Here is a 15,275-nt window from a genome sequence, read left to right as displayed (position 1 = left end):
AACCTTCGGATGTGTGCCTCTTTTTATACTGGGTCTTTGGAACTAATTGTAACATTACATTTTCTGATTGGTGGGTCAATTTCCGCGTTAGCCTCGGATTGTGTGATTGGTGTAGGCGTTGTGGTTCGCCCTCCTTGTCAAGTGTATGTGCTTTGGGCCCCGGGTGTTCAGGTTTAGGGTTTATCTTAATAATCCATGTTGACTCCTGCCCATGCAGCTTGAGTGGTCAAATAGAATGTCCTACATCTTGGCGTCAGCCTTAGGCATTATGGCAACCGAGCAGCCCCACATTCTGACTGTTTGTGCCTCCATTGATTGCCCTTGCTACAACCAGGTTATTGTGCACAAGTAAAATATATCTGCTTTTCCATCTTTGTCACTACTCACTTTGCTTATGGCTTTGGTCTGCAGTCTGCTCTGGGGCTTGCATGCCAAAAATGCCTTAATTCAGGACCAAACTTGCAAACTTAGCCCAAAGCGAGAGTATCATTTCCAATGTATAAAACATTCTGTACACAGCTTTCCTGAAACTGATTTTCTTGGGGTTTCTTCCCCTTACCTTGATCACCTCTGAATGCGGTACTACTTCGTAAGCAATATTTTTCTCGGCGGGGTACACCAGAGGACATTTCCCGTAGGGATGACCACAGCATGCATCGTGGGATGCCTAATGGTTGACTGTGGTTGTTCAGGGCGAACCCTCTTATACCAGTTCCAGGAGTCACATCAAGTAGCGGATGGCTTCTTCTGGTACCCCCGGTTTCCCCCGAGTTCCCCACTCTCCTTCTAGTGTCTTCTCAGAGTTGACTCTGTCACATACCTCCTCACCTCTCGACTTCATCAAGGCATACCGGGTGTTGTAAGAAGTCTATGTTAGATTGCAGACGGCATTTTCTATGTTCTCCAGAGAAAAGCTGCGGACTTAATAACCACTGCATTGCCTCAGGATTACTGTACTTATTCCACATTACCCATGATTGAGGGGTGCATCTGGTAATAAGGTGAAGCTCTCTGCCAGTCGCGCAGTATTTTGAAGGCTTCTGCGCCCATTTCATTGCCAGACACTCTAGTCCTAAAATAGAGTCATTCTACTCATCTGGAAACAGTTTGCGAAACATGCGCAGGATGAATTGTTCCAGGTCCTGTTGCTCCTGGGATAATAGTGTTCCTAGGCACATCGAAGAGGCATGGGTTTATGATAGGAAAGGGTGTGAACCTTAGCCACTACCAGTAAAAGGGGGAGCTTCATAAAGCCTTCTACAGAGATTGAAAGGTGTCAACCTCTGCTTGTAACCAAGTCAGTTGGGAGGGGTGATCAGATTTCATTTTGTCAGGGTATCACCAAAATAGATTATTTTAGTGAACACTCGTGCAAACGCTTCTTCTAGTACCTGAATGAATACAAGAGATTTCTGTAAAGCCTTAGCCATATCTACAGAAAGACAACAAGGCTCCATGATTATGCAACCAATACTTGGATCCAGATAAGACTAGTGCAATATTCAGTTCTTGGGCTTTCCCTAGGAACTCACATGTGTAGAAATGTCAGGTACCAAGCTGCTAGCCATGCATAGAAGATCACACGCCCCCTGGCATAACTGCCCTTTCTCCACATGTACATAGCACGCCATTTCTTACCTGCCAAGAGTGAATTATCACTAGCCAATGGATTATGGTGAGAGAAGATTTTAAAGCCTAGAACATTCAGATGTAACCACAAGGGAGTTGACCTGCATAGGAGTCCGCACTGCCTCAACTATCGTTAGGTCTTCTGGTGCCAGTCTTGCGGCCGCACCTGGTCTCTTGCACAAGTTGTCACAACAGGTAGGGTTAGTCACAGCAATACCACACGCATTGGCCCATGCTGCAGGGATTACACACTAAGAAAAAAGTGTAACAGAGCCATTAGCCGCTGCAAAATCGTCCACTGTGATCCGTTCTCCTCACAAATGGTTCTGCAGTGTGCGCTTGTCTAGCTTTGCCCCGGCAACCTGTAGCTCAGCTTCTGCTCGTAATGTTTTTGGATGACAGAGCGATCAAAGCGTACTGTCTTCCATACAGATCTGACGGTCGCGCACTGGATTGGGGAGCGAATTGAATTAGGAAAAGAGTTGTGGCGGTGTGCTCTTATGCAGAGGGGTTCAATTGGTCTGCAGGCACAGGGTTCAGCACGGCTGGATGGTTGTCAAATAATGTACATGCATTGACAATGTGAGGCCATAAAATAGTAGAGAAGAAGGGTTCGTTGGAGAAGAACTGGTGGTGCAAAGAAAAAAGGAAAAGGAACATCCTAGGAGTTTCGATCCAACTGTACAAAACGATGAGAAAGACATCTACAGGGAACGGGGCGGTGGGATGCTTATTATGTAAGAAATAGGAGGGTCGACGAGAACAACTGGGGTAATTTATGGAGGAGACAAGTATCTAGAATGAAGGGGTAACTCGAAAAGTCACAGACAGATATGGAGTGATGCAGGACATTCTATAAACTGCAGTAGATTTGAGCACAGTGTCTTCCACCATTTCCCAAGCCGAGCAGGCACGGCGGCCCTCCCTTCCTGTATGGCAGGGGTCATCTATGAGTGAGGATGGGGGGCTATATGGGAGTGGGCAGAAGCAGAATGTGGTTTAGGCTGACGTCAGAATGTTTCGAGATGATGTACTCAAGAGGCAGTGGGAGGTCGGACATTGATTGGTGGATGGCATCGGTGTTATTTAGAGTGGATGATTCAAGTTATGATTGGACCCTGGATATTGTAGATGGGCGGGTGGGCAGTGGGCAGGTAGGTGACACTGTTGGTTATGTGGATGCGAAACGAAGAGAGGGGAGAGTTGGGGTCACACTCTAGGGATTCACAATGATTTATGGGGGATTTCTGATTTTCTGTGCCAGTAGATGAGCAGGAAATACACCAAAATGTGCTGAAATGTAAAAAAACTAAAACTTAAATGACTTTTGCAAATGCATTTTAGAAAATGGACATCACTGAGTTCCTATGGAAAGGGCGGAAGAATAAATGAGCTAAACATTTTAAATTCTACCGAAGTATGTTTGAAAGCAGTTATATTTTTTCAGTAAAACATTTATTTAATGCAGAATGGTGCTGTTTTTTTTAAAAAAAGTTCTATGATTTAAATCACCATTAATCAGTGGTAAGTTTGCATTTAGCATTGTTTTTTATAATACGCGATTGCTGAAGGTGGTAAACATTGGTTGCTAGTGTTTGACAATGGTGCGGTATGGCTGTTCCGCTAACACAGACGTATAGGTCCCTTAGCCCGACATTTCTGCGTAGGTGAACCAGCAGCGCCAACTCTTAAGCTCTAGCCAAGGGGGCCATGCAGACCTGTGCCCTAAATCCTCTTGTAACGTTTTTACACTCTAGATGCTCACACTCTAAAAGTAGATATAACATGACAAAACTAAAGACTAGACCCTCCCTCATCCTGCCCTCAAGCCTGCTCCCTCAATTCATGAGCTCATGCTTATTTAATATTTGTATTTATTGACATTTATATCGCGCTTTTGCCAACGCGTCTTTACATAGATGAAAACAGTACAATAGTTACAGATCAAATTGAAAAGAAAATATCATCTGATTATGAGGAGGACAAAGAAGACATAAAATGGGCCTTCAAACGAGTGCAGAACATATAATAGGGAGAAGAAACAATGAAATGTATCAAGAAGAGAAAAAGAACCAAAGCGGTAAGAGGCACAAGGGTCTTTAGGAACAGCAAGACGATAAGTGGATTCAGAGCATAATGCTCATGTAGGGGCATAGGAGGGAATAAGAGAAGCAAGTTAGGGTGGAGCAAGGCCATGGAGACACTTAAAAACTCTATAGAGAAAATGAAACTGGAGACAGGATTCAAATGGTAGAATAGAGGCAGCAAGGAGTGGGGATGATATTGAAGAGCGGCTACATAAACCGAATAGCGGGCGGATAGCAGAGTAATAAATAGAATGTAGAGTGGTAAGATGAGATACAGGGAGTCCAATCAAGAGAGAAGAAGAGGAGTCAATACGAGAACTAACTAAAGCAGAAATAAGAAGTTTAGTGGCATGAAAAGTAAGAAAAGGACGAGCACGACAAAGATTGGAAAGAGGAAAATGGCAATTACCAGCAGTCAGAGAGATGTGGAAGGAATAGGAGAGAGCAGAATCAAAGAGGACGCTGAGATTCTGAGCAGAAAAGGAAAAGGGTAGCTGCGAGGGAGGAAATTAAAGAAAAGAAGGAGAAGAAAAGGGAAAGGAGAGCGGGGGAAAGAATTTCTGTTTTGGATGGGTTAAAATGAAGAAAATAAGAAATCATCCAAGATTGAAGGGAAGAAAGGCAGGCAGAGACTTTAGAATGAAGTGAGTCAGAGTACTCAGATAAGGATAAGAAGATTTAAGAGTCATCAGCGTAGTAATGGGAGGACAGATTGAAGGAAGAGATGAGAGAAGAAAGGGGGATGTTATACTATGAAAACAAAAGAGGACCAAGGACAGAACCTTGGGGAACACCATGCAAAAGTGGATGTGGAAAGCAGAGCTGAGCAACTCAAGATACAGAATAAGAGCATCCAGAAAGATAAGATTTAAACGAAACCAGCGGGGGTGGGGGTGGGGAGTCAGAAATGCCTGAAGAAGAAAGGTTGTATGAGGTTTGACGTTGACGATGAAGAGTAGGGTTTGGTCTAACTAAAATTACTGGTAAGGAAGCAGAGAAGACATCCTTAGCTTCCTGTACCAGACTACAGAACTATAGTTTTGATTTTGCTACAGAGATCAATGGTTGGCATATAATTTGCATGTTTCACATAGAATAATTTTACATGACTCGTCATCGATTAACATTGAATTGCTTTCTCTTTTCCAGCCAACCATTAAGCGTCATCATGACTTTGATGCAGAACGAGATGCTAAGAAATTACACAAAGCCTGCAAAGGAATGGGTGGGTACACAGAATTCAACGACCTTTTCATCCCTCTTGATATAAGTGGCATATTCAGGGATTGTGCAATCGGCCAGTTACAGAGTGTGTGTGTGTGTGTGTGTGTGTGTGTGCGCGCGTGCGCCCCCACATCTGGACCAATTTGTTTATTTATTGTAGACTGATCAAATATTTGCATTAAACTATAAAACTCGCATTGCTCAATTTTCCTTTGCATGACTGAAAACATTAATTCAGGGGTCTGCCACTTGAGGCTCAGAAAATGCTTTAAACCATGTGTCTCATGATGCGGCCTCCTTAAATACGGCGGCTAGAGCAGATGGAAGTTGTAGTCCAAAACATCTGGAGAGCCAATGATTGTGGAACCCTGCTATGATTTGCTGTTGTCCAAGAATGAAAGCTTTTTATTGGCATGATGGCGATCCGGATATTACAAATACCTTGACAATATTAAACATGTTGGGGCAAGTTTTGTGCAATGCGCTAAAGCAGACATGAAGTGCAAGATGTCTTGTAATGCTTTGCAGCTTCTCATTGACGGACTGGGTAGACAATACTTTTAGCTAGTAATGTGGATTACTCCTCTTACATTCCTTTTAGCATACACGGCCAGTCATAGTGAATAAACACACGAATACAATGACTCATGAACGTCAAATTCACCTTTGGTGTCTTATGTGCTCCTATGAGATGTTCAGTGGTGTCAGGAGCATCTCGGCACTTGAGATATTCATGTCTGGGTAACTTTGTAGTCTAGTTATGCAAGTCTTTTCCCACTCGGCTTTAAAAAAGCTCGCATCAACTTTATGACCAAAAATGGAGAAAAGAAAAAACTAAATAAAATGAACGTACATAAAATGTATTATTGAGAAATGTGACTGCAGTAGGGATGTCTCTTTAGACCAGAAAACAGCAAGAGAAGGAGAAATACCCAGGATTGTTGTGCTTGTGCATGCTCTCTAAGCATTGAATCCAAAGGAACAATGCATTAAAGCTGTATAAGCAAAGGCCAAGTGATGCTTAACTAATGTGGGGGCAGTGACAAAAGAGGACGTTGGATGGATCCCTAGGAGCTAAAACAAAATGAAAGATGCCAGCGCTAGGACCATGCGGTGCCCTCCAATATCAGTGCTACGATCACAACATAGCCCCGAAGGTAACCGTCAGGACTATATAGCACGTTTCCGCTAACAGCGCCAGAATCGCGTCGTAGGATTCCATCATCAGCATGCTGGTCACACAGGGACTCCCTACATTAGTGTCATTATTAAGTGACCGTGAACATTAATTCCGCAACTACCATTACTAATACAGAAATGCAGTGAGTAGTTTCCTCTCTCCAAGGATTAGGAAACAAAGATCACAAAGATGGATTCCCTGCACTTGCGCGTTCTCCCCGCAGTTGCGTGATCTGAATGACACAAGGCCTAGTAAGATCGTTGTTTTGTCCTCCCTCTGTTTCCCCCTCCTTGTCTAGAAACACTTGTGTACAGGCGTGTTATAAATGTCATATCATATCATAGCATAAGGACCGGCATGCCACAGTCAATAAGAAGGTGGCGATGGCAGGGTAGGACATGCTTAGTAGTGCTGGGTCACACAGGGGTCTTTCCATGACCAGGACCAGGATCACATTACTGCATTTGCACATATACCACAGATAGACTCTGCATTAGCAGTGACTAGATCTGTTGGGGACCCCGAAATCAGTCCCTCCATCTGTCAGGATTTCTGAAAAGCACTGGCAGGCTCTATCAGTCACCCCAATCTAAGAGGAATGGTATTTGAGTGCATTTTGTGTAGGTGGTGGTGGCAGCCAGTGGTAGCAAGGCAGGAGGGACAAAGCTTTGCCACCACACTTTCTTGCCCATACCCCTACATGGGTCCACCACACAGAGCCATATCACCTGGGCTATGTTGCAATGAATCCATTTTCTAACATACCCACCGTAGAGGATGTGAACGGAGGATATCACAGCGGCTACGTGCTGCTCTTGGAAGCAAGACTCCTCAGAGCAACAGAGGTTCGAATCCCGGATCTGCGCTTAGAAACCGACCTCAGGTATGGTATATTAGGCGCGTTATAAAAAAACTATTAAGTTAAATAAATAGAGAGCAAATAAAGACACACATGAAATATTCAACATTTTAGGATTACGGTTTTATAGAATGTTGTTTGAAAATGGGCTCATGTTATCTGTTTTTTGTACCTTTACAGGGACAGATGAAAAGGCCATAATTGAAATCCTGTCGAATCGGAATTCGGACCAGAGGCAAGAAGTACAGAAAAAGTTCAAATCTCTGTATGGCAAGGTATTGTACTTGGAAATAGTTTCTTTCAAACACCATTAGCACTCTACATGGCAGCATAGGCAAGAGAGAGCATATTAAATTAAGGTTCTCCGATTGCGGATAGTGTCTGGCAGCCCTCAATTACACCTTATGGCTTCTGATGCTTGGGAATTCCAAAGAAGCGTGATTGGTTATTCGTGTATTGCCTTGCAACACTGTAATATGCAAGCCCATTCTATCACGGAGATACAAGAAGCTAGACAAAAGTGTCACCAACTGCACTCTCAGTTTCCTTTGGTTATCGCCTAACACTAAACCTTTTCAACAGCAAGCCCCGACCGGTGAAACCACCATCACCAAATGTTGCCCTTGATAGAAATGTTGCTGCCATTGCATGTTATCCGCTGCTCCTCGGATAGTTTCACACAGCAGGAATGACACAGAACTTTCTACAGATGATCAAGCAGAAATAAGAGGGGTAGGTTGTCAAACATCTATAATCTACAAAGCTTTCCATCAGAAATATCTTGTCCTTGATATTATCCTTTACAAATGTTCATCTACTTGGACGATCTCCATCGAGGTGTCCTAGAATTTTCAATGGCAGCGACCAGAGAACACAGAAATCCTGTAAAGGATGTAGGAAAGCCCCCTTAGACGCTCACACCAGAAAAAATACAGCCCACTAGGTACATAGCATCATCAGTGACCTCATTACCTACAGTAGAAAACCGTGCGGCTGGTTGGTGAGACTCTATACATAGGCTACTTGCTCCATAGGGGATGCCAGGACATTGGACCCAGCCGTGTCTGTCCATCTTCTTACATGTCGGTGGTGCTGCACTCGTCATCGGTCACAAGCTGTGGAATTAGCAATTTATTTGCAAACTAGACAAGATGTCTCTATCTATGTAGCAGTGCACCTGGTACGAGCAGACAGGGGCCCGGCGGGGAAAACTGAGATCATACTAACTCACACATCCCTCCCAGACAGGCTGGCACCTCACCAAGCTTTTCCATCCTTGTTCTGGCCTATAATTTCATCCCTCCCTGCACCTCGCAGCACAAATCACGTGACCTAGAAATGAAGGTAGGAAGGCCTTGCGTTCTGATCTATTTGATCGATTGGGGGGTCTAATAGGTTTATGATCAGTGTTCCGGGGCTGGCTGGTACCTTGGAATTCAGGGGTGCTAAAGATAGGGCATTGGGTGCTATAACTTTGAATTTGGAATGGTGGAGGTGGGAGGCCTGTGCCCTACTTCTCACGTGATCTTATTGTTCACAGACACTCAGCCTCCTCCCATGTCCTTGCAGGACACATTCTTCCCAGGGCGCGAAGGTTGGCAACAGTTTAGGACAATGAAGGGTTTATGGATCTGTGTAGCTCTGGCCATTCTCATCAGTGTCTGGGCTACAACCTATTCCTTTGCTCATGTTCGCGGCCTAGGCCTGGGGAGCTGACTGTCATGCTACGTTCAAGCTTCGGGCCACAGTATGGCTTCTAATATCTAAGATGGCTGCTATTCTCGCATGTGTGCTGTGCCTATAAAGCATGCAATCATGCAATCATGCATAAGCCTTAAGGGCACCCCCTCTTCCCTGGTCTCTTAGAGTACCTGCAGCAGCCTTTGTCTTATCCAAAAGTGCTTGAGGGTGCAGGAAGATCGTGTCCCTTTCCCAACAAGTGCCACAAAGAAGGGTGAGATAAGGCAGCAAACCCTCTACTTTCCTCCTTGTGCGGTCCAGACAGCAGGTATTGGCTCAAGGTCTTTTGAAAGATGTCCACTGATATGGTCCTCATCTTCACCTTCTCCTCTGACTTTCAGTGTTATGCGGATGACACTCAGCTCTCCTTTAGGCTCCCCTTTTCCTCCTCTCCTCTCCTCTCTCACTCATTCCTGACTGTCTATCCACGATTCAGGAATGGTGCACCTTCAACGATCTCTGCCTCAATGCCAGCCAGACAGAGCTCCTCTTCGTTGGGATCCCTGCTCCCGCTTTCCCTCTTTCACGCTGGCTGCCGTCCTTGGGCCCTGTCAAGAGGTAACTGCATGATGCCTGAGTAGACCCATTAGAGAAAACAAGCACTGCTTGAGATTGGTGGTAATTACAATAAAAATAATATCAGGTGAGGGGTGTCTTCAACGGTGAAACAATACCTACCTGTTATCGCTAAAGAAGTAGGTTACCAGTGCCATATCCATTACAACTCCATCCAGACCAACTCTTGCTCTTGTCTAAACAAAGATGTGTGGGTAATCTTCAGGAGGAATTGCCTAGAATTCATGTTCCTTCATTTCACCACACATCCGGATCTACCAGTAGAACCTGCCCGCTGCTCTCATAGTTCAGATTAGGGATTTATAATGTGACCAGCTATCCTTCAGGGTTACCTTGTGTTTGCATTTACCTTTGTCCATTCCTCTATTCGGCTTGTATCCTAGAGACCTAAAAACGACCACAGGATACCTGAAGTAACTCGTTCATCAGCTGTGACTTCCTATGTGACCCTGGCCCTCTGGCCTATTTGCGTCACACCATTGGTTCAACCTAGATTTACAAAAATGGCTGATCAGTCCAGCCACCCTGTTCGTCCCATCATCAGAAACGTATTATTGTGATATCCATTCCAGTCAATGGTTTTATCACAAAATAGGTATATAGAAGCAAACTCTCTACCGAGCACTGAGTCGGAAACATAAAGAGAAAGGTAAATAGTACACGTTTTGCCAAGCACTGATCGGTCGCTAGATGTTGGCCGGCCACTTGTACGCGTGATATCAGAAAGGGTGGTTGGTGGCACATCAAGGGTGAAAGAGTCTGGCTGCTTTGGTTAATCACTATGACAGTTATCAGACATTTGACCTTGATGGCACCTAGTACCACCAAGCCTTTGAGCAATATGGGGACACATTGCCTCCGGTGGGGCGTGGACAGACACTGCCATTCACGTAGCATGACTTATTGACACTTCTGGGAATGAAAAGGCATTTCTTTCTTTGGAAGTTTTGGAATAAGCCGAATTGCAATAAACGACCAAAGTGCTGGAAGGAATCACACTGGACCACAGTGAAGGGCAAATGCATCCACAGTACACTAAGCAACACAAGTTACAAAGTGATAGCACACATGTAACACTATGCTTTAAAGTGGGGTTTGAGGTATTCGCAGGTGTCTACACCATAGCCCTTTAATATATATTTCAGTATTCACAAGTCTTTGCAGCTATAGTGGAATGAGGGTGAGTGTGAGGGTGAATAGCAGCTCCTATGCCCGGATGAAGGACAGGCGCCGCTTGGTATTTGATGGATACGTTCAGAAGGAAGGCTCTGAGCTTGTTGCAGAATTGAATGAATGAAGGGTCAGGTTGGATTTCAGTTGGGGGCTGCTCCAGATTTTGGGGATCAATATGTGACATGTACTTCCCCTCTTCTGGCTAAGCTTCACTAGCTCCTGGTCATGCAGAGGTGTATTGTTGAGGCCCTGGACGTGGATCACATGGTCTTTCATGGTCTCGTCCCTCCCTTTCTGGTCACTAAACATACGCACTGTATCTTCAAAGCAGTTCCTTCTGCAAATTCTCAGATGTTGCCATGTCTTCATTCTGCAAATTTGCTGAACCCCCTGTTATTTTGGTTCCATGTGATAGTATCCCTGCAAAAATGTTGCCATAGAAGAATGGCGCAGTTTTTTTGCGGCGATAACTTTCCATTCTAACGAGCCATGAAAGCTTCACTTACTCCCATCAATCTCGCCCTGTCCCACCAACCGGTTCATAGCCAATATGCCAATTGGTGGACATGCACCCTACAAGACCACAATCCATACCAATAACCACATATGGAAGACAGACAGGCTCATCTCAATCTTCATAGAGGGAGCTATGTTCTGGTGGCCGTAGCATCACAACTTGACTATTGGAATGCCTACCGGATCGGACCGCTGCCAAAAGCGGCCTCCGTTGGGCATGGCTTATCTTAGATCTAGAGCACACCAGCGGCTGCACTGAAAGTTTGATGTGTTTTCAACAAAAGTGTGTTGTAAGGTAAAAGCATTAACAAATGTACTTTGCTGAGTCACGCTTATTCCATCAGGACCAATAAGAAAGCTTGGATAATTTATCGATGTCCCAAACAAATGCACTAGGACTAAACCTATTATAACAAAAATGTCTTACTCTACTGGTTAAAGAAAGCAGGGGAACTATCACTATGTAGCTTATTTCCCCACCCCATTGCGCCCCATCCCCAATGCCCTTGTCAGCCTTCTTGTGCTGTGCTTTCCCTGCTTTTATCCACCTGCATCGCCTCTCCGATCTTTTCCTCTAAACTTCCCACCTCTGCCACCCTCACGCACCCTGAGGGTAACTTTCCCAACTGGCACAGCACTGTCTCTTGAGTCCGACAGCAGATACACCTGAGATGGCTACAAGTGTGCCTAGACCCCAGTCAAGAGAACCAGGTGAACCTTTAGGCTTGTCCTTCCCTTTCCTCCCGTGTTGCAGTGATTGACACAACTCCCCAGAAGAACCTTTCTTAATTGCCGATTCCTTTGGCTTTCGTTGAAACATTAAAAACACTCGTTTGTGGGCTTCCTGGTATCAATATAAATATTTTAGGGTAATTAGGCAGTGCAGATTTGATGTCAATATCTTTTATTGCATATTCTTGTTGATTTTCTAAACCTGATTGTACTACTTAAACCTTGTATGAGCCTGGATCTTGGCCTGCGCTATCCAGGGGAAAGCCAACGGTTGCTTTTGAAATCAGCGGGTTTGCCTTTCAAGAATCCTCCTTATGTTACGTGATGTTATTTTTATGTTTTGTGTTGCGTTTACCTGTGGACTCTTACAGAACACACTGTTGCTGCATGCCGGTGTGCTGGTGGCGAGCCTGAATAGATAAATGATGAGCCTCTTCCGAAAGTTCAGTTGGGCTTTTGTGATTGAAGTATGTCGGTCTTTTTGCGATCATTTCACAACCACATGTCCTTTAAAGGCCCCTTAGTATGAATTTCTCTCCTGGCCCCAACATGGCTGCTGGAAGCCTATTATGCATTAGTGTCAGGCGCAGGTGTGTATCAAATGGGGCTGGCCAGGCATAATTTCCCTTAGCCAACAGCTCCTGAGAAATGTGCAGGTCACCTTTGTAAATAAGGTGGTCTGTGCATGTCTCTGAATTCTCCGAGCTTTTAGACAGTTATTTGCTTCTTTGAGAATCAGTCATTACCTTTTTTGTGCTCTTCTTTAACCTCATCATGAATTCGCTTTTCATTTCCTTTGTCCCTTTTCTCTTTCCATCCCTGCCTCCCGCTCTCTATCCATTGGACAAGTACATGATGTAGTCAGGCAGATGCAGTATCTTCCTGATACTTGAGGCTGATCTTTGGGAATAAATAATTAACAGATGAAGATTTGACAAGACTGATTTCTCTTTGTAACACTTTTGCACAACTATTACTACAGAGGCAAAAGCGTGATTCACCAGTGCCAATTCATCTTTTGCTTCCTGTTACTTGGATTGGACAGTTTGGTAGTGCAATGCCTGCTATTTGTTTTTATGCAGGATCTGGATAGTGTCTTGAAAAGTGAGCTGAGTGGGAACTTCGAAAAGACAGCGCTGGCGTTGCTAGACCGCCCCTGTGAGTATGACGCCCGGGAGCTCAGAAAAGCGATGAAAGGGGCTGGAACGGACGAGTCGCTACTCATTCAGATTCTCTGCACGAGAGCCAACAAGGTACGTACTCAAGGTTTCTCGGTATATGACTTAAAAGGTGTTCTGGAAGGAAACCGATTGCTTCACCACTAAAGATGATTCAATATTATATGCCTGACTCATACATTAAAAATATATCCATGTGGATCTTGCTGATGATTACTAAAGCAATAGAACTTGACGAGGGGGGGCGTTATTGTTATGGTAATGCCCCGGGTCGTCAGTTAGAAGCCTGACCGAAGACCAAGCGAAGCGTAACAGTATTACCCAAATTGACTTTTTACAAATTACCTTTTGTTCTAATTGACCTAATAATAGTGGTCCAAACTGACCTTCTGCACAATTGACTTTTACCTTTATTTTACTTTTATATATATGTGTGGGGTGGGTTTGGGGAAATAAATAATATAATGGGATTGGAAAGGGGCTGCAGGGGGTTTTAGATTGAGTGCGGGTTTGCGGGGGGGTTTCCCCCTGCATATATGTCCTAATTGACCTTCATTTCACGATCAATTGTGAAAAGGTAATTAGTATACATCCAGCGTAACATCTGGTTAATTGTAATACTTTAGGTACTTGTCTCTTAAAATTAAATTTAGAAAAATTCTCTCAAGTCATCATTTGTTGAATAGGGAGATAACCCCCCAGGAATCCAGCGCTTCACTCAAACTAATGTCAGTGATGACAGAACAATGCAGAATTCCCAGAATTCCCAGGGCTAACTTGGGCCGGATGCAAGCTCCTTGATGTGTACAACGCCCAAAGGGAGGGAGTTGATGCCAGTGGAGAAACTTTGCTGAAAATTTTGGGGGGGACATGACCTCTGAAGAAAAGGTGCCCCATTCAAATGAATGGGGACAGAATTGTGTGCCATGAAAGTTGGGGGGGACAAACACCCCCTTCCCCCCTAAAATTACGCACATGGTTGATGCACATGTCTTCCAAGGTAGGTGGCAGGAAACACATTTCTACAGTCATTGATTAATTGCAGCCTCGCCCAACACTGACTTCGAGGAGTCGAAATCTAGAGTATAGCCAGAACACTAGAGCACACGATACATGTTATGCTTTTGAGTACACTTGCAGTAAATGCCTCGTGCCTGGTCCATTCCTTTTTAAAGGGCCTTCAAGGTGGGGATTAGTTACACCTTCATGTTAGACTTTAGTACCGTAAAGATCACTTCACTCGTCCTTAAGCTACTGGGAATAGCAAGATTATTATAAAATAATAATAATAATAATAATAATGATTATTATTATTATTATCATTATCAAAACCTAGTGGGAACCAGGCCCCAGAACTATGAGGCCCACTAGTGCAACTAGGCGTACGCGCAGCCTCCGCCCTTGACGAATTATTTCAGATGCTCTTGTAAATAGATTTCAAAGGAGGTGTCTTACACAGTTGCTGAAATCCTGCTGGTTCTAAAAATTCTAAAAGGGAAGCCAGGAGTTATTAACAAGTTTGTCTTCAATATGACCAAGCTGAGCATTTGAAGTAAGATGTTGCCATGTTGTTAGGTAAAAAAAAACAATATGTTTTAGGCATACATCTGAGGCAAAGAGGTTGGGGGTCTCTTCCACCAAGCACCAGCCAGGGCTCCTACCAAACTCTCCAAATATAAGGGAAGGTTCTGAGATCATACCAGCAGAGGACCTGTGTGTGGGGAAGTGGAGGGAGGGAGGATGGAAAAGGAGGTCCTGGCCATGAATGTGATGGAGAGGTAAAACCAGGGAGGGGCCTCTGGTCAGACTAAATAAGCTTTCTAACTCTGTTCCTCATGAGTCAAATCCACTCCATGTTTTAAGGATATCCATGCAAAATGCATTTGAATTCAGTGAATCTAAATGGCAGTAATTCACCTAGTCAGTGGCCATCTTAAAAGCCTGCTGTGGGTGGGGCTCTCAGGGATTAGTCTAGGAGACAACTAAGGAATGTTTCTTATGTAAATGCTGGGGGGGACCCTCTGCCATGTACAGAGAGGATGTGACTGATCTTCTCAAGGCACCAGACGGGGCTCATCTGAGCATCAATTGAGAAGAACATGAGTACCTGGCAGTCAATCTCTGGCTGCACCCAGGCACATTTGTGACACCCTTCTGTGCTTGGCTATGCTAGCTTCTTTATTTGTGCCCCATTAATGAGGCCGACCATAGTTCCCCCTACAGCTTGTGCTTCATGCATCCTAGATACCCCCTTTGTCTCACCTTGTGTTGGTGCTCATACCATCTCACAGCTTGACCGCAACATTCTCAAATAGGGTATAAATGGTATATGTACAGCGAGGAGAGAGAGCGGCCGGGAGGGACTGAGTGGAGAGTTAGAT

At 44.5% G+C, this 15,275-nt stretch overlaps 1 protein-coding gene across 1 annotated transcript in view; it reads left to right on the top strand.

Annotated features, from left to right (window-relative positions):
* Positions 1-15,275, top strand: part of ANXA13 (annexin A13) — a 184,603-nt gene that overhangs the window by 99,112 nt on the left and 70,216 nt on the right. Inside the window, exons 2-4 of the mRNA XM_069621588.1 lie at positions 4,866-4,941; positions 7,160-7,254; positions 12,799-12,969. Coding sequence (XP_069477689.1) covers positions 4,866-4,941; positions 7,160-7,254; positions 12,799-12,969 — 342 coding nt within the window. The remainder of the gene's footprint in view (positions 1-4,865; positions 4,942-7,159; positions 7,255-12,798; positions 12,970-15,275) is intronic.

The sequence above is a fragment of the Ambystoma mexicanum genome, chromosome 5q (assembly GCF_040938575.1).
Source record: "Ambystoma mexicanum isolate Mex_15411 chromosome 5q, UKY_AmexF1_1, whole genome shotgun sequence".
Taxonomy (NCBI): domain Eukaryota; kingdom Metazoa; phylum Chordata; class Amphibia; order Caudata; family Ambystomatidae; genus Ambystoma; species Ambystoma mexicanum.
Note: the sequence above shows the minus strand (reverse complement) of the source record. Positions and strands in the feature narration are given on the sequence as shown.